Source organism: Manis pentadactyla, chromosome 17, assembly GCF_030020395.1.
Source record: "Manis pentadactyla isolate mManPen7 chromosome 17, mManPen7.hap1, whole genome shotgun sequence".
NCBI lineage: Eukaryota > Metazoa > Chordata > Mammalia > Pholidota > Manidae > Manis > Manis pentadactyla.
In genome coordinates, this window is record NC_080035.1 from 15,321,069 (window position 1) to 15,344,785 (window position 23,717).

A 23,717-nucleotide genomic window follows, 5' to 3' on the forward strand; every position below is an offset into this window, starting at 1 on the left:
TCATGTTTCATGTTTATTTCAAAATAGTCTGGGAAGCAAGTCTTATAAGCAGGACTAACTGGCAAAAAGCAAGGCAAAAAATAGCAAGTAATAGGTTATTACAATTACTTTAAACTGAAGCTACTTTCAGTATTTTGCACATTCTGAATAAAGTTCTGTAAAGCAACTGAGAAATGTTGTGTTTGTTACAAGTGTGTCATATAACATTGCTGAGCTTGAATATAAAATACTTTGTGGTCCTTTCAGCATGAAGACGCCTCATAGTTTGGTTGTCTCTTGAGTTAATTCTTACTTTACAGCACCTGGCAGGTGAAATGACTTCACACCATGCCTAAGATGCGAGCCACCCACCAGCTACATGGCATGACAACTCTGCAAGCCGAGCGGCAGCCTTGGTAATTGTAAGGCCATGGGTAGTAGCCCCCCAGGGGCTCACAGATCTTCTGGCAGTGAGTGTAGCTCCGCCGACATTCTATACAGCAGATTCCTTCGTGATCCAGTCTAGGGTCGAATGTCATGCTTTCCCCTTCCTGCTGCTGTGAAATAAAGTATAATTATTTTTGTGTTTTTTTCACGAGAGGTTTTAGCATGCACATTATTTTAAAATAAGATTCTGGATGTTTCACTGCTACAAGAAATCAGCCTAGTGTTCCGTATATAACCTGATAATTCAAAATTCCTTCTACCATCAAAGAACTTCAACCTACCTAATCTGTCACTGGCAGGAAGGACTTTTTTGTTCTGGTGAAATTTCTCCATGCCTTTAATGAGCCATGGTCACCACTCAGTTTAAACAGGCAAACAAAAAGGAAACATGATTCAAAAGTAGCATTTCTGCCATTGCTAATTTTTAGTCAGTGGAGCCCTGGTGCCTTCTTGTAGTAATGGCTTCCAGAGCTCTTGGGAGCACAGTTTGAACTCAGCTGATGGAGGCCGACAACAGATTGCTACTCCAGTTGCACGGGCTGGAAGCAATGTCAAGCCATTTAGCTTCTGCCTTTTTTTCAATGTAAGGGGTCTGTAATACTCAGGAAAGGGCATCATATAATGTGTGAAAGTTCAAAACCTTAAGCCTTCTACTTTCTATGTGCCATAATTGTAAACACAAAGTCATACTGATGGAGTAAAAATCACCTATAAAACTCTATTTTCAGTGCCTGAGAGAGCATAGAACTGGAAGAAATTTGCCCGTGCCAAATTTATGTATCTATTTTTCCTCTTCATAGATCTTTAGGTATAGATTCTATAACCTTTTTGATATGATACTGGATTACATTACCAAGAAGCTCTTATTTATAATATAAATTATTCAATTTAAAGCGTCTTTCCTGGAGGTAACAACTTGGGAAGATGAACTTGAGCAGCACCAAACATAGGTAAGCTTGAGCAAAGTCAACTTAGCAGCCTTATCACCTTTTCTGGCATACAAAAAAGCCTACTGAGTTTTTGGGACTGGGGGAGTTTATTGTGAAAAATTTCATATATACTGGAAGTGGAGAAGATTCCGTACTGAACATCTAGAGTTGACAATTGCTAATCTCTTGTCAAATTCGCTTGATAAATATATATATTTTTTTGCTGAAGTATTTTAAAGTAAATTCTGAAGTGAATTTAAAGAGAACTGAAGGCTTTGTGACATTTCATCCATAAATACATTAGAATGTACCTTCAAAACAATATTTTCCTGGACAGCCACACTGCCATTATCAACATCTAAACAAAACTAACAATTACTAACACCATCTGATAGAGCCTATATTCAGATTTGGTCATCAAAATATTTATGGTCACTCGCCTTCATTTTTTTTATTCTTTGGAGTATATTTTTTTCCTTGTTCTTTGAAATACTTTCATTTGGGACAGCAGAAATAAAACCAACCCATCAATGATGGTAGCTGACTCTTCTGGGGCTGAGGGAATCAAAAGGCCTGTTGGTTGAGGCATTTTCTCATCTGAGGGTTCAACAAAAACTCATTAAGACTGAAAAGGTGGAGGAAATCTGGGGTTATTGCCCTAAGATTTCCTTAAAGGAGTGTGTGAAAGACAGATCTTGGGGAGGTGCTTCTGCTGAAAGCTGAGCACAAAATAAAGGAAGGAACTGGTATAATTGGAGTATTTTAAAGAGCAGGGATCACTCAAGTCTGGAAGCAAGGCAGAGATGCATGCTGCCCTTCCACAGAGGGGCTCGTGTCCTTCATCCCTTGAGCTAGATTCAGCTAGGCCAGAAACCTGGGGAATAAAGTATATTCAGTCTTGATGCCTATTCAGATTTCACTATTTTTATTCTCTGGAACTTTAGGGAATGAAGTACTGTGATGTCCTGAATTTTCTCATAAGCTTTGGGTTATTAAAAAAATTTTTGCTCTAAATCTTTATAAAATATATTAGTCTAAAATGATAAACTAGAAAATAAATTTGCAATACATGAAGCAGTATAGGACTGAATAGGCTATATAGGAAAAAATATACAGGTGACTTATCTGTGTATGAAAAGATGCTCAACCTTAACACAAAGACGCAAGGTAGAATAACCAGGAGATACAATTTTACATCCAGGAGACTGGTAAAGATTTTTTAAAAGTTTGATGATAATGAGTCCTTTCACTGCTATTTGAAGACACAAAGCTGGTGTAATTCCCTGGGAGACAATGTGGTATCCTTCATTAAGTAATGTAAGATTCCCATATCCTCCGACCCAGGAGACCCATTCATTGGTATTTACACTAAAGGTACATTCCTATATGTGTACAAGAGGTATAAGAGTAAGAGTTAATACTGAGCAAGTATGCTTACTGTGTGCCAAGCACTGTGCTAAAAGCTGCCCTTGAATTATCTCATTTACTCCTTTCCATAACCCTCTGAGTTATGTACAGGGCTGTTTACTATTTACAGCAGTTCTAACAGCAAAAGATAGGGAAACTATATACATGTCCACCAAAGTGGAACTAGTTAAATTTCTGTATATCCACACAATGGAAGATGTAGCCATTAAAATGAATGAGGGTGTAGGAGGAGATACAGAACAATCTCCGAAACACTCTATTGTAACTGGAAAGAAAGTAAAATATAGAAGTGCTGTATGCTCTTTTGTGTTCAAGTGTGTGTGTGTGTGTGTGTGTTTTTGCAAAGAAACTGCGCAAATAGCCATTGTTAACAGGTTGCTCTGGGGAGTGTGTCTGAGATGGAAGGGAAACTCACTTGCATTGTATACCCCTTACTGGTTTTTGAAAATACATGCATGTATTATTTTTCAATTAAAACATGACTTACAGATAAATACTATTCTACTTTGACTCCCTGCAAAGCATAGTAATGGTAAGTAATATTTCACTGAAGATTTGAGAAGTTTTTAGCACATTAGTGTCATCCTTATAAGCACTGTTTCTCAGTGTTTCAGTGTAAATTGCCTTGTGTATGAGTCCATCTACCCACTGGACTGAGAGCCCCTGAGGACAGAAGTTACTCCTGTCCGGCCCTCTGCACAGGGCCCGGAAAAGAGCAGGTTCTCAATAAATGTCTGTTGAACGATGACTAAAATGTATATAGAGAGGGAAAGAAAATACTTTCATACTGTGTGTCTCCCCCATGGCACACTTTTGGAACATTTTTAAACAACCAAATTCCTGATGTGAATTTGTCTTTTTGGACTTGTGACTCAAAAAAAGGAGAGCACAGAAACACCTTTGAGTAAGGGCTACACCTAGTCAGGCTTTTGCATGAAAGAGACAATTCTTGCAAGTGTTCTCACCCCCATTTGTAAACCTTGGAACAAACAAGATGTATTTTAAAAATTATCGAGCTAAAGGCTCAGTTGAATACTAACTGCTCATTTGAAACCTCAAGTAGAAACACCACTTCAGTACTACTGGCATGAGGACACCAGTACGCACATGGTAAGGGTTGTCTGGATTGAAGGGGTCCGAGTCCTCCTGAGCGCTGGGTCTGGTTTCATTATTCGGTCTTCCAGGGCCTGGGTTGTCCCGTGGCCCACTGTGTGGTCTTCTTGTAGTTGTGACAATTTTTCTAACCAATTCTCTTCTTTCTCTCTGGATTTCTGAAAGCAAAAAAAAAAAAAGTGCTGTAAGTTAATTCCCTTAATAATTAAGGGAGTTATGTGTTTATTAGGGGGAAAAACGAGAAGAGGCTATCAGAACACAAACATGACTAGAGACCATTTACATTTTTTTAAATTTTTGTAGTAAAGCATGTTTCAGTTACACATATGGATGACCAGATTTGGTTTTATAGTCCTAACTGAGGTCATCATTGAAAGATAGCTGGCAAATGTCCATCCTCAATCCCCTTTATCTTTGCCTGCCTCCCCTGCAGGAGCTGAGACAGTAGGATACCACTCATTTCCTTAGCCTGCTCTGTAATTAGGAGTGGTCAGATAGACGTTTCTGGCGAGGGAGACATAAGCAGACACTCTGGTGCAGTTTTGGGGAAAGCTTTACTTCCTTGATAAGGGAGGACAGATACTGTTCCCTCTGTCTCCCTTTCTTGAATGTAGATATGTCTGGGTTTTGAGAGCCAACTGACCAGAAGCGGCAGGCACAAGGACGACAAGCTCGTATGCTTTGGGAAGCAAAATGGAAAAGTGGAAAGAGACTTGGTGATACCACTGCATAGCCGATAATGCTAGAAACCTATCTCCAGACTTCTGACTGTATAAAACATCAACCTGTACTTGTTGAAACAATTGCCAATCGAGTATCTGTTACTTGCAGTCCCATGCACTTAGTGGATTGACTATGTATGTATGACGTTTTACAGTTTTCAGAGATTTAATCTTTGATTCTTTAAAAAATCCTATGGGGTAGACAAAGCAGACCCATCTATAGATGATCGTATCAAGACTCAGAGACCAAGTGACTTGGTCAAGATCACTGACTGGTGGCAGAGGTGGGAGGTGAGCGTGAACTCCCGCCCTCTTCACCACGCTGCCACGAGGGTCCTGCAGCGCGACCTATGCCCGCTGAGTGGCAGAAATGGAAAGCACCACACAGCATGGGCTTTGGTGTTTCCCTGAGTCTCAGTTTCCTCACCTGCAAAATGGGGATAATAGTATCTAATTCACAGGGTAGTGATGGAGTTAATGAAAATTTGTGTCTAAGGGCTTTAGAATAATGTTTGGCATACAGTCATGTCAGGTGATGATTGCATAGTGCTCTGTTATTTATGGGAACTTAGATGTGTTGCACAGCCATGGGCAGCTTCCACATAGCTTGGTGTCTGAGTCATGGCTGGAGAGGCTTCAGGGAGACCTGGATTCAGATCTCAATACCACTTTTTTAAACGCACCGAATGACCTCAGGCAAGTTATATAATCTGTAAACCTTAGTTTCTTCATGTACAAAATGCAAATGTGAGTAGTTACATGGACAGTCGTTGGTGATAATTAAATAAGGACAACATGTGAAGCTCTAGTGCAGGGGCTGCACACAGCCAGAGCTCAGCAGCCACCAGCTCTCCGCCTTCCCTCTGGCCTTGGAGGGCCACCATTCCGCGCCTCTGATACTTCAGCCGTGGGACCCGGATGACCTGCCAGTGCAAAGACCCAGCCGAGTGTTCTGGGCCCTGGGGCTGGGGGGCTTTTATTAGGTGCGGGGAGTGACATCCTCAGAGGGGTTTTATCTTCTTGATTTTTTTGTAAAATGTGAGTGCATTTACGACAGATTAGAAAAAATACTTCATTTTTAATGTGTATGATATTCCATCCAATGGCTACACCAACAGTTACTCAATCCTTTTCAAATCTGGAGCCACTTCTCTTGTGGTGTATGTGATATCTGTAATTCTGGTATGGCTGCTGTGATGATTGAATACTTCCGATGTGGTCGTGCTGAGGGACCGTGCCACACCTTGGTTGTAGGGCACAACTTCTTTCCCTAGGGGTGGAAGGACTCATTCTTCAGCAGTCAGCCAAGCACTGTTAATAGCACTGTCTTCACACCCCCACCGCCATCCCCTGACTTCTCCGCCCCTCACTTCGCACCCTGCTCTGTTATTTTTCCATAGGCCTTGTATGGTACTGTACAATTATTTTAATTAAGTGTTTACTGTCTCCCCTTGCTACAATGTAAAACTCCTTGAAGGCATGGATTCTTGTCTATTCTGTTCACCAATGCCAAGTGCCTAGAACAAGTAAATGACACATAATAGAACAAGTGACAGAATTCAATAAATGTTTGTTGAATGAATGTATGAGCTCTCTGGGTGAGAGGCTTGTCCTCAGAAAATGCTTAGGGAGAGCCCTATGGAGTAGCAAGAGTCAAAGACTTCTGTCCTTGACTATTGGAGATGCAGTTCCTGGGTGGTGGTGGAAGCAAGAAGGCCCATCCCATGTGGGGGCAGGCGAGGCATGAGCAGCAGGGCCATGAGTGGTGAGCACCTGCTGGGCTGGGGCAGGGGGCGCAGGGGCGGCGATCCACTTGGGGTTCCCTCTCCAGCCCCTTCAGTCATGACAGATACTGTCTGTGGGACTCTTTCTCGGTGAGCCTGCAGGCGGCCTCGGGATCTTTCTCCACCTGCTCTTCCAGGCAGCCACTACCTGTGGCTTATGAATTGAATCCTATTTGCTTTGCTGGGGCCAGAAAGTAGCCATCTTATCCAAGGTTTGGGAAAGTGTAAGATGTGTGAACTAGGAAAAAGTTAGCTATGCAGGATCAGAAACCTGGACTTCCTGAGCCTGGCGAGGTTTTAAAAAAAATTATAAAATACACATAAAAGTTACCATTTTAACCCTTTCTAAGTGTACAGTTCAGGGGCAGAAGTCTGTTCACATTGCTGTGCAACCATCTGTCTTCAGAACTTTTTTCATCTTACAAATGGAAACTGTAACCTTTAACAATAACTGCCCATTGTCCCCTCCTAAGCCTGGTGGTTTTAATGCCTATATTTTATTTCCATGCTGTTCTTTCTCAGCATTCAATAAAATCTTTCAGAAAACAGTCTATCTCACCTGTGCTAGGAAAAAGGCCCTTTTCCACAGCTGGGCCAGAGCTACAAAGTAGGCCTTTGGGAGGCCAGTGGGGGTGAGTGTAGGTGATCAAGAGTGAGGGTACCCCTGGGGATGGAAGAGCTCTCGGGAGAGAGCCTGGCCTGCAGGGCTTGCCTGCCCTTCACCACCCTTAAATATTTCATAGCTGTGCTCCAGCCTAGCTCTGAACCCCAGGCGCCTTCATTTTTTCCCACTGTACTTGGAAGCTGATGCTCAGGCTTTGAACTTGAGGAATCTCAATTTAGGCCCACAGCAGCTTTTGGCTGTCCTGTAATTCTGGGTTTGAGCATAATAAAGACTGGGCAGTATGACAGTTTCTTAGTCCCTTGATTCTCTCTGCCTTACAAATTTAAAAAAAAAGGTAAAATTGGAAAGTGCAAACAACTGAGCTTAAGGGCCAGAGTGGAAAGAAGTGGGAGAGTCATAAATAAAACCGGCCAGTAATGTGGTCTGCCGCTGCGCCCCTGGCCTGATGCTTCCTGTTAACCCTGCCGTGCAGTCCCTTCCCCGCAACATTCAGTGCTGTCCTTTCCCTTCTCTCTGTCTCTCACGCCACTTCCTGAGACACTGTGGCACTGCCCTGTGCATCCTGACTCATCTCCCCTGTTAACGCCCAGGCCCATGGAGGGCCTCACAGGAAGCTCACACGCGCACGGAGAACTCCAAGCAGCATGGAGAGAACTTGAAATGTTACCTTTTGGATATGTTGGTTTAAGCCAGAATATCGGAAGGTCGCCACAGAGTTCTAAGACTTTAGCACTCAAGAAGCTGTTGTCCCTCACAGGCTGGCCTACAGCCACCCAGATGAGAGAACTTCCTTCGTATTTAACCGGCATGATCTTGCCTTCCTGTGCGTAAGGAAAAAAGAAATGCACTGAACAAAGAGGACAACGTGCTAAGGTTCCCGTTTGCCTTATAAAAACTTAATGAGAGCACACACACACACACAGACACACACACACACACACACAGACACACACACACACACACTCAGGGTTCCCGTCTCTTTGTTTGTCAGTGTCTTCACCCTATTCCGCAGCCCCTGGGCTTCCTTGCCTCTGGATTACTAGAATGTGTGAATATGAATGTCCTGAGTGGAAGTGAAAATTACTTGATACCAGTTTTGAGATTTAGGTTAATCTGATGTTTTTGATCAAAGATGTTTTTGAAGAAAAGCAATTGAACGGACTCTGGCATCCTATAAAGGATAGAGGAACCCTTCATTTGAAGTGAAAATCCTTTGGGGTTTTGTTCTGCAGTTCTGAACAACAATGGAGAAAGCAAGTGATGTCTTAGTTCAAAGTATTATTTAACATAAACCATTTCTACATTTCGCAGCTATAACAAAACACATTTCAGATGTTCCTCACATCAAGCACACCACTGAGATTTCAAAGCTAAACCCTGGATTTTCTTCTACTGCGAGATGCTGAGAATGGTTTGATAACCCAGGAGACACATTTATTTTGCCAGGTTGTTCCTTTCATGTATTTATTAGTTTGCAATAGGTTGGAGAAATTTAAATGTTTTCTTCTTATTTTTAGCTAAAAGCAGCACTTCATTTCTGCTTTTTCCCTCAGGCTTATGGCTGCATTAAAACAACTTAAAGTTATTGGAAGAAGCTAACACTCAGGTAATCCAGTTATTTACTTTAAATTAAATGACTCCATCCAGGAAATGAATGCTCTTTGGCTAGAGTAGCTTTTTAGAGTTACACAAAACTGATGAAAAATTTATAAGAGCAAGTGGTGTGTAAGTCTACCCCATCACGATCTGAAGAGTGTGGGGTAAGAGTGGGATGGTAGGAAGGATGCACATCTATGCATCCTACAAGCTAGGAATGTTCAGTAAACGTGGGGCACATACTTGCAGCTGCCTGTCCAGTCTCCTCCCCCCTGCTCTCTGCATGTAACACAGTCCTGCTCCTGTGTGAGGCAGCAATATGTGGGGCCCCCGGAGAGACCCTTGCTTTCTCAAACTCTCCAGCAGCAAGGGGTACCCTGTGACCAGTTCTAGACAACGAGGTCCATGCTAACGTATGTTGGGGGGCTGAGCAGCCTTCTGCTTTTCCTGATTAAAGGGAAGTCACGGTGCTAAGCCTCTTCCTGACTTCCTTCCTTGAATGCATGGTTGAGGTTTAGAACTGGAAGGAAAGGCCAAAACATCGGGGCTGGCTGAGCCAGTGCCTGCAGCTGCCCACCTCCACGTCGCTTACTATGGAGGAAAACGAATCCTTAGTGGATTAAGTCATTCTGAGTGTAGTTTTCTGCTACTGGCAGCCAAACACATTCCTAATTCACACAAATATATTGTCTGAATTTGGTTTTGTCCACTAGAGGATCCACTGTGCACAATATAAAGAACTTAAACACAAGAAAAATAATTCACTTCTATGGCCTAAAAAAAGAATCAGATGCAGACAAAGATTTAAATACAAAGCTTCTCACCACAATGAATTACATCTGTATTCAAAAATTATTTTCAATTATTATTTGAAATGGTGAAAAACTGAAGATACATCAAGTGTTCAAGAACCAGACTTTTAACATTATACACACGATGACATGTCATACGTCCATTATAACCTACATTTTAGGAAAACTACAGTGAAAATAGTAAGAGTGGACAACAGTGTAACCTCAGTCATGCACATCACATAAACCTGCACACGAAGAGAATTCACCAAAACATTCGCATCAGCTATCTGTGGACTATGGAATCATGGGTGGTTTTCTTCTCTATTCTGAAACATATTTCCCAAATTTGCCACAATGACAAAGTATTGTTTTTAAAAATCGGGGAAAAAACTTGTTATAAGAAACCCAGAAAATGTACTGCAAATGATTAGATCTTGGTCTGCTATGTGGAGGAGCTGGTTCTTGCCGCAGACGGGAGAGGAGAGCTGGTTCCCTGCCCCCCTGGGAGACTTTCAGGGATGAGAGTTCCCTGAAGGCGTCATGACAGAAACTGAGCCGTGTGACTATAAAAAAAAAATGGTAGCGCAGCAAGAGAAGTTCGAGGGTCAGGACAAAGGAGGTCTGGTCTCATTTTTATACTCTACTGGTGGGTTCACACTGGGAGAATGGCTTTCCTTTCTGAATGGCAAGGCTCAGGAGTTAAAAACTGGAACATGATCAGAGAATGTTCATGGCCTGGAATCTGGAGTGACCACGGCCTGGAAACCGTCTCCCAGGAGGGGAGGCCAGGGAAACCAGGAGCTGAAAAGAAAACTGAGGACATGATAGTCAGCTTCAGAAATTCCCAGGTTGTCTTTAGCTTTTGTTGCTTTTGTTTTGTTTTGTTGTGAGACACCTGCTGTTGCCCCTGTGCGGGCAAACAGTCTGGCAGTTTCCAGGCACCTGTGCTTGCCCTGATTCTCCTCTTCTGCCTGAGGGAGTTGGTGTTTGCTTCACCTCCCTCTTAGGGATACTAGAAGGACCAGAGGTGGTCATAATAGAATCAACAGCGATAGCAGAGCTGTCCAGTCACTAGCTAGCAGTGTCTAGGGCTGTGGAGAAGGTGTGCACGCCCGTAGTTTGTAGTTAACAAAACTGAGGCCTGAAGAGGTGAGGCCACATCCTCAGCGACTGTCAGAGCCAGGGTTTGAGCCCAGGTGTTTCTGACTCCAAAGTCCATTTCCTTTCCACCATCCCCTGCCACAGCTCAATGGAAGAGGATCGTGAATGTGACCACTTCACAGGCCCCAGAGTGTTAAGTAAATGTAAGGTACTACTGTCAAATGTGTCTTTACAATGTGTGCAATTCTTAAAGCAAATTTTTAAAAATCAAGCTCATAGGCAAGATATTAATAATAAATGGAAGAATTATGTTCAAAACCTCACAAATTTGACACAGAAAAGGAATTCAACATGTGTTGAGAAGTTTCATTGGCTGAGCTTGAACCAACAGGAAGAAATTGTAGAGGAGGCCATTTCAGCTCAGTGTAGTGCTGCCTCTCTTCAAGTTGCCTGATGCACAGGGCAGGGAGCACCCTGTTCCTTTCCAGCAGGGACTGGGGGTCAGCTGTGGGGGAATTTCAGAAGGAATTCCCACAATGAGTGAAACTGAGGCTAGAAAGCTCCTGAGGCCCCTTTAATGAAGATTGCATCGTGTAAAGTCCCTGATGCTGTGTTACTCACTGATCAGACAGTTCCCTAACATCAGGCAAATGCATGCCGTACCCACCAGGTCAGAGGAGATGCTCTGTGCGGCCACAGCGCCCCCGTCAGGAATGCCAGGAATGCGAGCCTTCACCTGTGCTTTGATGTAGCACCTCTCTCCTCCAGCAAAACGGATTCCTGTGATGCCCTAGGAAATAAACATGTGTGCATCCATCTATACAGCCGTTCCCTTATTCAGTTATTGTTTACCGTGAGTCAGGCACTATTCCAGGTACTGGGTATCAGAATGAACAGAACGGTTTGAATCTCTGTCCTCATGGAGCTTACCTTTTAGTTTTACTTATCAAAAATGGAAAAGAGAGAAAGTCAGGTGGTGGTAAGTGCTATAGATAAAAATGAAGTGAAGTGTGAGATAGGAAGGACGGGATGGTACTTCAGGCGGTGGGCTCAGGGGAAGCGTTTAGCAGAGGTGGATTTGAGCTGAGACAGAGTATGTGAATCGTTCCACCTATCCTGCTGGCTCAGATGAAATGCCATCTTTTCCACGCAGGTGCCTGGGACCATCCCAGGCCAGGCGGGCTCCTCGTCCTTGACTTCCTGTGAGCCCCCCTGGCCTCATCCTGCATTTGGCACTCGGTTCTCAGCGCCCGCGTGGTACCTTCCTGTGACTGTCATCTCCCTGCTCAACGACAAGCTGCCTGGGATTGGTGTCTGCATTTTTAAAATTTTTGGTGATCCCCAAAGGTTTTTAAGAGATGCTGGCCCAATTAATTAATTCCTTGAATTCAGATTTTTTCCTAAATTGCTGAGCCCAGAGTAAATAGCAAAGCTTTCTACAACACCAGGAGCTGAAGTTTCCTCCTAGGTCTTAACAAGGACTTGAGTGTTTTGTTTTTGTCCCCTGTGAGATACAAACATTGTCTCCTCATATGCCCAGGGACTGGCCTCAAGGGAACCCTCAGCCGCAGGCTCCAGTCCCGGCTGACAGCTCGGCACTGACTTTCCCCCGGGAGCACACCAGGCACACAGCCCGCTCTGGCCCAAGAGTGTTCACTTTCACCCCGCGGGTTCATTTCATGGTGAGTGAGTGGCCAAAACCAGTGTTAAGATCTACCAATTTTATACCATAATAATGTGACACCAACACGAATCTGAACATCTCAGTTTGGCAAACTTCTGTTGAGACAAATGTCAGGAAAATAGAGAATTTGTTGCGGCATCAATGCTGAGGCGTGGAGGAAGAAAAGCACGGGAGACCTGGGGGTCCTGGCCCAGGATCCAGAGCTCCTGGGGGAAGAGTGAGGTCGGGCCGCGGGTCAATCCTGAAGGTATCCCGAGAAATACTGCCCTGGGCAGCCTCCAAGCCGGGAGCCCCCCAGAGGCTGTGGGGTGACAGCGGAGAGCAGAGAAGGGAAAGCGCCCCGCTTTCTGCCCTGCAGCCTGGTTGGCCACGTCGCAATCGTAGGTGACGCATTTCACTGGTTCTCCCAGCAGCAGCTCTCGCCCTGGGGGAGGGGGAGGCACGAGCCCCACTTCCCAAGGAGGGGCTCCAGGCGCGCTGCACAGGTTCTCCACCCACTGCACCAGTGTCACCTGGAGAGACTAAATACACGGCGGCCTGGGCCGCGCCCCCAAGACTCCCCGAGAACTGGCCTGGGCGGTGTCCAGGCATCTGTCTTCTGGAAACCTCCCCGTGTGCTTATGATGTACAGCCAGGGTTGAGGACCACCGGTTCAGGGAGAAAGGAACCTGCTCAGGGTAACAAAGTTTTTAAATGACTGAAACAGCCTGCTCCCGGCTGAATGTTTTTGTCTCCCACAAATTCATATGTTGAAACCTGAGCACCAAGATGATGACAGTATTTCTTCGTGGGGCCTCTGAGAAGTGATGAGGCCATGAGGATGGAGCCCTCATGAAGGGGGTTAGTGCCCTTAGAGAAGGGACCCCAGAGCACTCCCCCACCCCTTCTGCCACGTGAGCACCCAGCGAGAAGACGGTCAGCTGTGAATCACAAGGTGCCGACGCCTTAATCTTGGGCTTTCCAGCCTCCATAAGTGTGAGAAATAAATTTCTGTTGTTTATAAGTCACCCAGTCTATGGTAATTTATAACAGCAGCTTGAATGGGCTAAGACACAGCCTTGGACAGAAGTTTCTTCTGTACCAGTGGCTCACAAAATTTCCCTTGCACCAAAATCACCTGAAGGATTTGATAAATGAAACAAGAGGGCTGGACCCTGTCCCCAGAGTTTCTGACTTAATTGCTATGGAGTCAGGGCTAAACTTTTCTAACAAGATCTTAGGTGCTGACGGTGGTGGCCTCCAGAACACAGTTTGAGAATCACTCCCTCTACTACGCTGTCTCCTGAAGGTCTGTTGCTTTTACTCTGTACGTAAATTTAGGGAAGATGGTTTGAAGAACAGAAGGCAGGGGAGGGAGATTACTGTCACCCTATGTGATATTCTCCTAACTTCAAGCCCTCATGTCCTCTGAATGTGAGGTGTAAGGGAGGAAGCCATGACCAGATCCCCAAAGGAGAGAGTGATTCTATTGAAAGATTCACAGCCCTGAATGTGAATCTAGTATTGAATTAGTTCTGCAGTCTACACGCTGCAGAGAACTGAAACCCCACAGGGAATGAGTCCTGTGGGGAGGAGTTCACACATATTAACCGCCATTACTAGCTGCAAATCCATATCAAGCAGTTTGAGAGATTAAGAGATTAAACAGAGGGGATGAAAAAGCCTAAGAAAGCCAAGCAAACCACCTGGTTCACAAACAAGGCCTCAGAAGGTGGTGATTATGAGGAAATATGCTAACAAAGGTAATGAGTGAAGGGTCCAGTGATCTAACGTTCTTTTGTCAAGACTTAGGTAATTTCGTTTTAGCTGCACATTTTTTCTTTCTAGGGGATCACATCGATTTCTGTGGCTTCAACCAGGAGGGCAAGGGGTCTTTTCTCCCAAGGGGACACTTCAGAAATCTTTGGGGGAGTTTCTGGTCGTCACAAAGGTGGGGGTCTCTCCTGGCTTTATTGGGCAGGGCTCAGGGATGTCGGGTCCCGACGAGCCCAGGAAGCCCCCGAGGACCAGCTGTCCCGGGTCCTGGGTGAGAAGCCTGATCGTGACTATCTGTGCCTAGAACCCAACACCATTTTACATCCCCGAACACAGTGATTTTGGCATAGTTCTAATGTACAACACATTCCAGGAAAACAATTACTGTGCAAATGGAGAGAAAATGGTACTTCTGTTCACTGAGAAAATTACCTGGTATTTAATTTGCCAACACGCACTTAGCTCAGTGCATTTTAGGCTGGAGCACTGACAGTGGTTCAACTATCAGAGCACATGTATGACTTTATGATGCCTTTGAGTATGATGCTGAGCATTTGCATATTGAAGTGCAAATTGTATTATAAAGTACTTTCATTGTAGTTTTCCTTTATGTTATAGTTGGGGGCCATATTGATTTTTTAAATCAATAACTAATCCACCTATGAGGTAGGTGCTATCCTTTTTTTTTTTTAATCTCCAGCTTTTTAAATTAGAATTTTCAAATATACACAAAGTTAAAAGAATTACATAGTGAACACCCACCAGTTTACTGTCTTCATTTAAAATTTTTGTTATGTAAGCCAGTTATTAGCCTGAGAGCGCTGGCTTAAACCTACAGCACTGATGCTTTGGAGGGGATAACTTTCTAGAATGTAACTCATACACCGTGAACAAACCTAGTTTTTGTATTCCCTGGGGTATTGACAAAGAGTCTAATCTATTGACCTAACTCTGGTCAGCTCCTCTGGGGTCTCTTTTTATCTAGGCCCTAAGCTTGGCCTCTGTCTTGGCCAGGTTATTCCAGGTTTAGCAAGAATCCTGCTGAGTCAGCCTTGGTCTGATGTCCCTATCTGACCACCCTCGCCTGCCATCGGCAAACATCCTGTGAGATCGGGTTAGTAGAAAACTACTCTGCCTCTTAGTAATTTTCCATCCACCAACACCCCACCCTGCTCCTTGGCTATAAATCCCCACTTTTCCTTACTGTATCAGAGTTGAACGCAATCTCTCTCCCCTACTGTGAAACCCTACTGTAGTAGTCCCCCCTGAATAAAGTCTACCTTACCTTCTGTGTCCTGAATGAACAGTTTTTTCTTTACAGTCTAGAGCCTGGAGCTCTTTGTTCAGTGCTGTTCTCTCTCAAGAGGTTCTTTTTTCCATTGGCTCTGCTGACATCTTGGAGGGCTCCTAGGCTGGCGGGGAGACTGCTCACTTACAATTCAGAACCTTCCAAATCTGGCCCCACCTGCATCCCCATCTCCTCCCTTCCCCATCTTCAGCCACACTGGGCTCCTGAGAACTCTGGGGCAGGCCTGTGCATTCACACTCTGTACTCTTGTCTGGGCCTGGGAAGCCCTGCTCCTATTTCTCTGCCAGTTGAAAATCTAATCACCACAGATTTAACGGGAGAACTCAAATAGTGGTGACTCTTCTTCATCTTAGAACATGAGACAGCTAAGATTTTTTATGTTGGCCAATAGGAAAGCAGGGCTGGAGCAACACATTGGTTTGCAGATGTACATTGAAACATTGATGCAAGCTTAATATCTCAAATTGCTTGTTCATTGGATTTTGGAAAACAAAGACCTGTTCTGCACTTCTGCAAAACTCCTAACCAGCAGCGACTGCCTCCCCTCCATAGCACTCTGCTCAGACTCTGTTGCACCAGGTGCCCAGGCTGCCCCCAAGCCTCTTCTGTGTGGATGTCTGTTCCCGGGACTGGACCGTAAGGTCCTTGGGGGAGGGAACAAAGCATTGGCCCCTTTGCTTTCCCCATGCTTAGTACTGTCCCTTGCACACAGGAAGACTCAATAAATACTTCTTGAATTTGACTGGTGGTTTAAAATCCTGGAGAAAGTGATAGGGTAGGTACCATAGTGCCTGATTCATGTGTTTTCAAAAGTCCAGACTTGTTTAAACCCATTAACAGGTTCTATCCATCAAAAAAATGTCCTACTCACCAGTTCTGACTTAGAGAAATGTGGAAGCTATCAGAGAGAATTGATCAGTTTATAAAATATTTGTGGTTCTGCTGGCTTATAAGAACAAAACACAATCAATACCATTATTAGAACCAGAGGATTATAAAACATAAATATAGGCTGGGGATTAAAATATTTTAAAACATATTCATGACACATGCACATCTTGAGAAAGATGGATCTTTTCTTATTCATTTATGTAGCTATGTTTTGCATATTTGATATTGTGGCACATTATAGGTATTCAATCTTGTTCTGGATTGAATGATGTGTGTGTGGGAATAACATTTTATAATTTTATATTGAGCAGCACAAATGAAAAATGCTTTTACCTTGTCCTGGGTCTTGCAGTAAAAGCCTTTAATAGGTCCAGAGAAATTATCTTTGTGCACTGACCAGAATCATTTGCAAAGTTACGACTAAATGAATTGCTGCTGGTCACATAGGGGGCTGCCTAGCCTGTACTCCTGGGGCAGAGCCCACTCGGAATATAGCCACTCTGTTGTCATCAGCAAATAATGTCTAGCTTTACTGGGTCTCTAATGTTAGCCTGTGTCTGATATTGAAAAGGACTAGTGAAGTGTGTTTTGGCATCAACAAGGGGAGTTCTTTCAATCAAGTGAAAAGCATCTCTAGTTTTTCTCATCGGAGCAAGACAGGTCGATAAGATGTTTGCAGACCAATAAACTATCAGAAGAGACATTCTTTTTGAAAGACTTTTTTCATTATGAAGTCTCACCTACATTTGTAGCAACTACAGATTTAACAGGAGAACTCCAATAGTGATGACTCTTCTTCATCTTAGAACATGAGAGAGCTAAGATTATTTATGTTGGCCAATAGGAAAGCAGGGCTGGAGCGACACATTGGTTTGCAGATGTACACTGAAACATTGATGCAAGCTTAATATCTCAAATTGCTTGTACATTGGATTTTGGAAAACAAACATGGTTGCCTTTTTCAAAGGAGACTTGAATGCTTTATCTATAAGAGGCCATGGTTGGGAAGCATATGATGTGATGTAATAGGAAATTCTCCATGCAAGTTTTCTGGATTAAATGGGAAATATGAAGAATTGAGAAAAGTATGTGAATAGATTCCACCTGTTGTTGATGAGATTATTAGGTCATTCAATTTTCCCTCTTCTATAAATTCACATTTCAGACCTTGCAGATTGTAAGATAGTTTGAGTATTTTCTTCATTGTGTCATAGAAAGCTGCTTGGAAAGAAATCAGTCTTTCAAGTCTTACTGCCAGGACTTTATATGGTTCCAAGAACCTGTTCTTTTTCTATGCCAAGGTGTTGTTTTTTCATTTTGAAAATGCAAAGGACAAAGAGTAGTCCTACATAGAGAATACACTGCATGGTGTACGTGGATTAGCAGCATTATGACCACCACAAAGAACAGTTCCCACCCGGATGTGTGTGAAGCATGCTGCTTGCCCCTGAATTAGAAGTCTCCCAGGCTTGCCTGGCTCATCTCTCTAACTGCATGAAATATACTTACATTCTGGAAATCATTAACTTCAATTGCTTCTTCAGCTCCACTTCCCATTTTAAAGGTCTCCAAGTTGTTCCCAGCATCTATTTCCATTGACCCCTCTTGTAATTTCCCATTGATACTCATGGTATAATGGACATTGTAAATCTGGAAGTGAACACAAGAGTTAGTGATGCTTTCTTTCCTTTGAGAGCAATTCAGGACTTATTTTTAAACCTGCAATATCTGAGGTTACCTTTGTCAGAGATACACTCAATCATCCTTAATAGTAACACATATATATACAAGTAACACAGGTATATATAAGCTTACCACTAAATTATACCCACAGACCAATCACATACTGCAGTGGTTTCTTTAGAAATACCTGAAAAGTCTCAGATACTAATTCAGATAGCTCAGTGATTTGCAATCCTGGCTGCCCAAAGAGGCATCTGAGTAGCATCTACAGCTGCCATGCATGGGTTTCCCCAGACCAGTCAAATCAGAACCTGTGGGGATGGGGCTTCAGCACAGTTTCCTTTTCTAAAGGTCAACTGTACTTTGCCGAGTTGTGACCCACTGATGGATAAATGGAAACTGAGAAGGCAGAGGGTTAACTGAGCCATACACTGAACAAGTCTGCGGCAGCACCTCCATTTAAAAGCTTAAAAAACAAATCCTTTGGTCAAGATTTGGCATGGAGTGTGGTGTATAGTAAGGACGACAGACAGAACTAGGTATGCCTGAGGCAGAGCAGCATTCATAGAGAGCGACGTCCACGTGCACATCTGTTTCAGTTCAAAATGGGAGTTCCTCATTTTAATGACCCTATGGGACAGGCTTACGTGTTGTAGGCATTTTGTTATGAGATGAGTTGGGGAAGAAGAGAGGAGGCCTTGGCGTGTTTGAAGAGCACTGGCCCAGAAATCAGAAAACAGGCAGCTGCACCACTTATCCCTGGTTCTTGGGAATTGGCTTGAATGTGAGATGAAGAAGCCGGACCTCGTAGGTGGTTTTCATTTGTGTCCTTAGGCTGCCAAGGCCTCACAGAGGTGGCCCGGAGGGAGGCTAGCAGAGCAGGTGGCACCGTGAGGCCCCTTCTTACCTGTCCACCTCCGGTTTAACCACAGCAGCTCTGTTTCTTATCTGTTTTATGTGCTGGATTTCTTAACAAAAATTCTGCCATGAAAAATAGTTTTTTTAAAGTTTACCACTAAATTATATGAGCCAAAGCACTCACTTAGTTTAGACATCATTAGTACACTAGTTTAAAAAATGATTCACATGCTGCTCCTGCTCAGTTTACCATGGCCTTGCTAGAACTTTCTCTGTGTTGTGGGATAGTAATGCAGGTCTTTACTTTCCTTTTCTTCTTTTCTTTCTTTTTCTGACTTAGAGGCATATATATATATGTGTATGTACATATATATTATATATATATATAATATACCTCAAATGATATGAAATACATAGATCTTTAAAGGGAAAGGAATAAGAACTGGTAAGAGATACTTGCTGCTAAGTGACAGGTCAGTAGGTAAGACCTGCAAATAGTTGAGATTCAGTTCAAGTCGGCTTTTCTCCCTTATTATGGAGAATGACTGCTGCATGGACAAATACTAGAGAAAGTATCTGTTGTTATTGGACCATTACTTAATGTAAACTATAAGTTTACATTATTATTGCAAGACCCAAGGAGTACAGTTTTTTTTTATCAGCAGAGATATTGAAATGGCGCTACTAGCCAGTACCCTTTCAGGCAACAGCCTTCATTTAGCAGAATAGAAAACATCCACATGCAATTTCAATTTAACCATCTCTCAGTGGCCTTCCTTCCCTCCTCTGATGAACTTGCATTCCTGCAGTATGCTGTCTCCCAAGCTTGCCTGGTCAGAAGAACCATTTTTAGGGCTTCTGATTTCGTGGGTCTGGAGCACAGCCCACCAATCTGTTTTCACGTTGCTCCTCAGGTGGTCCTTGTGATCAGCCCAGTTAGGGAGACCTGTTTTCTTTGGCTGAGCGTGCACTTGCTGCAGGTAAGGTTTAGAAAGCAGGCTCTGTTCTGTCCCTGTGCGCTCTGAGCAGCCACTATTTACATGGGCTAATTATGACTGTCAAAAGGATAGAGTTCCTGCTGGCACAAGTGTCCTTCGCTCATGCTACAAGAGGCTTTTCTTTTTTGTTTTTTTGGAAGCATTACACATAAGCTTTCATTAGGAAAGCAATGCAAAATTTAAGAAATTAATAGTTTTCAAATTCTTAGCAGGTCTTAAGGAGACAAGATGTAATACTGGAAGAGTGGTTTGTGGTCCAAATTTCACTTTTCTCTATCCCCACCCCCATCCTCCCTCCACCCCCACCATCTTCCTCCCAACAAAAGCTTCCTAACCTGGTATAGGTATTGCATCCTTTGTAATGTAGCTTCAGCCCATTTTTATAAGAAGTACACTGTCTGTAAGCAGCAGCAGTGCAAGGTCTGTGTCCTCCTGACATGAATGGTGGGCCCTGGGGGTGGGGAATAAGTTATTTCCAAAGTACTGGGCCCTGAGCACAGAAGGAAGCTGGGCTGGGGGAGCAGTAATCACATTATCTCCCCTAAGCCAATGAAGCTGTTGGCACCTAAGGCTATTTCTATCCAAGTACAGTGAAGTTTATTGTTTGCCAAAATTCTGCTCAATATGGTGCCTTCTACAGCCGAGGATATTTGCTAAATGCATTTCTAATAAAGCCTGTGTTCTACAAGATTAATCACATCATGTTTGGGACAATGTCTAAGAAAATAAGTCTGAGAATAAAGGCCCCAAACAATGATCTCATCCCCTCACCCCACAGGGCAGGGTTGTCAGTTAGCTCGTGTTGGTGGGAATTTCCCATATTTCACAGCCTTGTTTCATTTACACTAATTGGATGAAACATGACCTCAATATTTGAGCCCAGTCACTTGTCGCCTGATTATTAGCACTCCGATATTTCATATTCCTCCAGCTGTGTTCCAGTAATCCTGTCCTAAAGGGTGTACCCATATGAACTTGTAGGAGGGTAATTACAGCTGCTTCTCCTCTATAACCAATATAGAGGAGCACAGGCACGGGTAATCCCCAAAGAGTGGGTAATCCATTTGGTTGGGGATGTCTTTCTGTTTGACAGTGACTTATCTTTTCTGATTATGTTTTGTTTGGGCTATTTAGACTTGTATTCAGGGAAAGCAGACCTATGCATGCACTATGCATAGATGGTGCCAAATTTACTCTATTTAGTATTTTGTGATTTGTTTTTCAAACTTACTAATATGGATCAGCATTGAATATTTGGGGAGTTAAAAAAAAAAACTCACACTACCATGATTTTCTTCATTCTCCTGCCTGTATAAGAAATAGCAATGACTTTGATTATTGGCAATAAAATGTGACTCGCTGTTCCTTTGTATTTCTAGAATTCACTCCTCCTCTGAACCAGACACTTTCGGGAAAGTAAAAGATGAAAAGGGGAGTCCTGCTTATTCAGGATGATCTTTCAATCTTTCTATTTAGAAGCTTGACAGTTAGCTGTGTTTGCCTTGAATATTTAAATGCCAATTGGTATTTATTCATTTTAATATATATCATGTACAAATTCTTTACCAGAAAAAAAGCAATGCTATTTTTATCCCCAAATGACCTATACCATTTGGGTTTTGTCATCTAAAAGAGAGCATTTATATTTGATACCATGCAATTTCCCAGAAGATGACACTCTAAACCCTGCTATTAATGAAGATGTAGATATTGAAATCATTGTCATGTTCAGATTTCCTTCTTTCAAATATGAGCATCTGGCCCAGCTTCTATATTTAAAATAAAAATACATTAAGACATTTTTCAAATATACACAAAATACTGTGCAATTCTGATCCTACAAACCAATGCTTGTAAATTTGATATAGTCTCTATAAAACAGACTCAGTGCTAAATGGCATGCTTATCCTCACAAGGCCTTGGAGTTAAAAATACAAATTAGGCAGTGACTGCAGAAGATGTGATGTGTGAAATGGTTGAATTGCTTTCAGCACCATTTTCTCTAAGTGCTGGAATTCGTTCGTGCTTTGAATTTCGTGGTGGGAGAGAGTGGGGAACATAGCAGTCCCGGAACCTCTGCGGGTAGTGATCAAGAAACAGCTCTTTGTGTACGCGCTGGAGACGGAGTTCTTTCCCATTAGAGGAAATAAGCTTACACCAGGCCTGGCAATGGTCATCAAGATAAAATGCCCCCCTTTGCATAGGTGAACAAAATTCAGAGTATTTAGAGAACGCACTGGAATTCTGCCCAGTCAAGTTAGAAGCACTTTTATACTCCTTGAGAGCCCGTGGAGCTTTAAAATAAATAGTCCCATTCAAAGAAAGTAGGACAGCAGTTAGTGAAACACTCACCATTAAATCACACGTGACTAGGCCAGAATTGATTTTTAAAGAGATTTGCATCTTCAAGGAAGTTAGGCCTTTTTTTTTCTTTTTCTTAGAGCAAGAGAGAAAGGAGCAATAATAGATAGGTCACACTGCAACAAACACACACTCCTGAAAGGTCAAATTCATCCCCAATATTGGGTCTGAGTATTCCTGCACTGTCTTTGTCCTGGTTCTTAAATCTATAGCCTTTCTCAGCGAGGAGAGGCCTTAGAGATCACCTAGATCAGTTCTTCCCTAAAGATGGGTAAACCGAGGCCAGAGAGGTGACATGCATTACCCATGGTCACACAACTGCTTAGTGGAAGCGCCAGGCTGAGATCCTCCAAAATGGGCTTTCCTCGATCTGTCCTCTGCATTTCCCATTAATTGTCGTTTGAATATTCTCCCTTAAAACCTTGAATTACTTTTCCACAAAGCTGCCTGTGAGCAGAAAGCATGCGTAGCGGAGTTGGATGCAAGAAGGGAGAAGGTGCCCCACGGGGACCTAGCGGACAGCGGACGGGGCCACAGGGTCAGCTGGCAGCTGAAAGCCGCCCCCTCCGCCCGGCGCACCTCCCAGCCCTGCGCACCCCGCCTCGGGTCGGCACCCCGCGCGCCGCCCCTGGGCTTGACTTACGTGACTGTCGCTCCCCTTCCAGAAGTAGAAGGCCCCGATGGCTCCGAAGAGCAGCAGCACCGCCCCCAAAATGAGGACCACCGCGCCGACCTTGAGCAGCCGCGCGGGGCTGGAGGGCTTCATGGTCACCGGGGCGTACGCCTGCGGGCCGGCGGAGAGGCGGTCAGGCCGGCGCCGCCTGCCCCCGCGGTCCCCGTGCAGCGGCCCCGGGACTGGGCGCTGGGGTGGGAGCCGCGCGCCCCGAGCTCCTCCCGACGCCCCCTCGGCCGCCTTCCCTCCCCAGCGATCCTGGCACGCGGGCGCGCAGCGCGATTATCGCGGAGCAGGGCCGTCGCCCCGCGGGTCTACACTCCCCGCCCGCACCGGTTGCGCCCACCCTGACCCCCGTTCCACCCGCTCCTTCCGGCCAGGCTGTGGATCCAGTGGCCCTGCACACGCACACATTGGGCATCCCCCCTCCCACAGTCGGTGGCTCAAATCCCTGACCCGGCCAGTGGATCCAGACCCGGCGCAGAGCCCGGGCCCTGCTGTGGACCATCCAGGCGGCCGGACTGCGCGGGACTCACCGGGGGGCTGCAAAACTCGACGTCCTCAGGCCCCACCAGGGCGATGGGCACTTTGTCCGAGTTCCCTGCCATGGCTGCGGACGGGGGAGCGGGGCACTGGGAGGCTCCGCGCGCGCCCCGGGCGCTGTCCTGCCGCGCACACGCAGCGCCCGTCGCGCCTGGGCCAGCCCAGCGTTCCCCACCCCTTCCAGCGCCTCACCTCTCTCCTCCCTGCTCTCCTCCGCCCCACAGCAGTGTGAGCGCGGCCAGCATTCCAGAAAGCCCCTCTCGCGCTCTCCAGTCCACTGGCCGCCCAAAGCACCCTTGGTAAACCTGAGTGCGTTAAGGTGGGGATGGCGGCAGGGAGATAGGTAGACCAGGAACGCTGAGTCCTAAAACCCCAAGAAATGCTAAATTGCCAAAACTCTTTCCACCATCCAAAGATCTCCTAGAATGTCAAAGGGCTCTGCTG

At 44.5% G+C, this 23,717-nt stretch overlaps 1 protein-coding gene across 2 annotated transcripts; it reads right to left on the minus strand.

Moving 5' to 3' along the window:
• CNMD (chondromodulin) lies at positions 1–23,447 on the minus strand. Of its 2 annotated transcripts, none has more exons than XM_036893701.2 (7): positions 23,267–23,447; positions 22,701–22,841; positions 17,667–17,807; positions 11,186–11,308; positions 7,695–7,848; positions 3,891–4,054; positions 1–533 (listed from the first exon to the last, which is right to left on the minus strand). In XM_036893701.2, exons 1-7 carry the CDS (start codon positions 23,336–23,338, stop codon positions 321–323), a joined length of 1,008 nt encoding a protein of 335 aa, XP_036749596.2. In that variant the 5' UTR covers positions 23,339–23,447; the 3' UTR covers positions 1–320. The 2 variants fall into 2 exon arrangements, with proteins under 2 accessions (XP_036749596.2, XP_036749595.2); XM_036893700.2 differs by having other exon boundaries at positions 1–536; positions 23,267–23,446.
• Between the last annotated feature and the right edge of the window lie 270 nt (positions 23,448–23,717).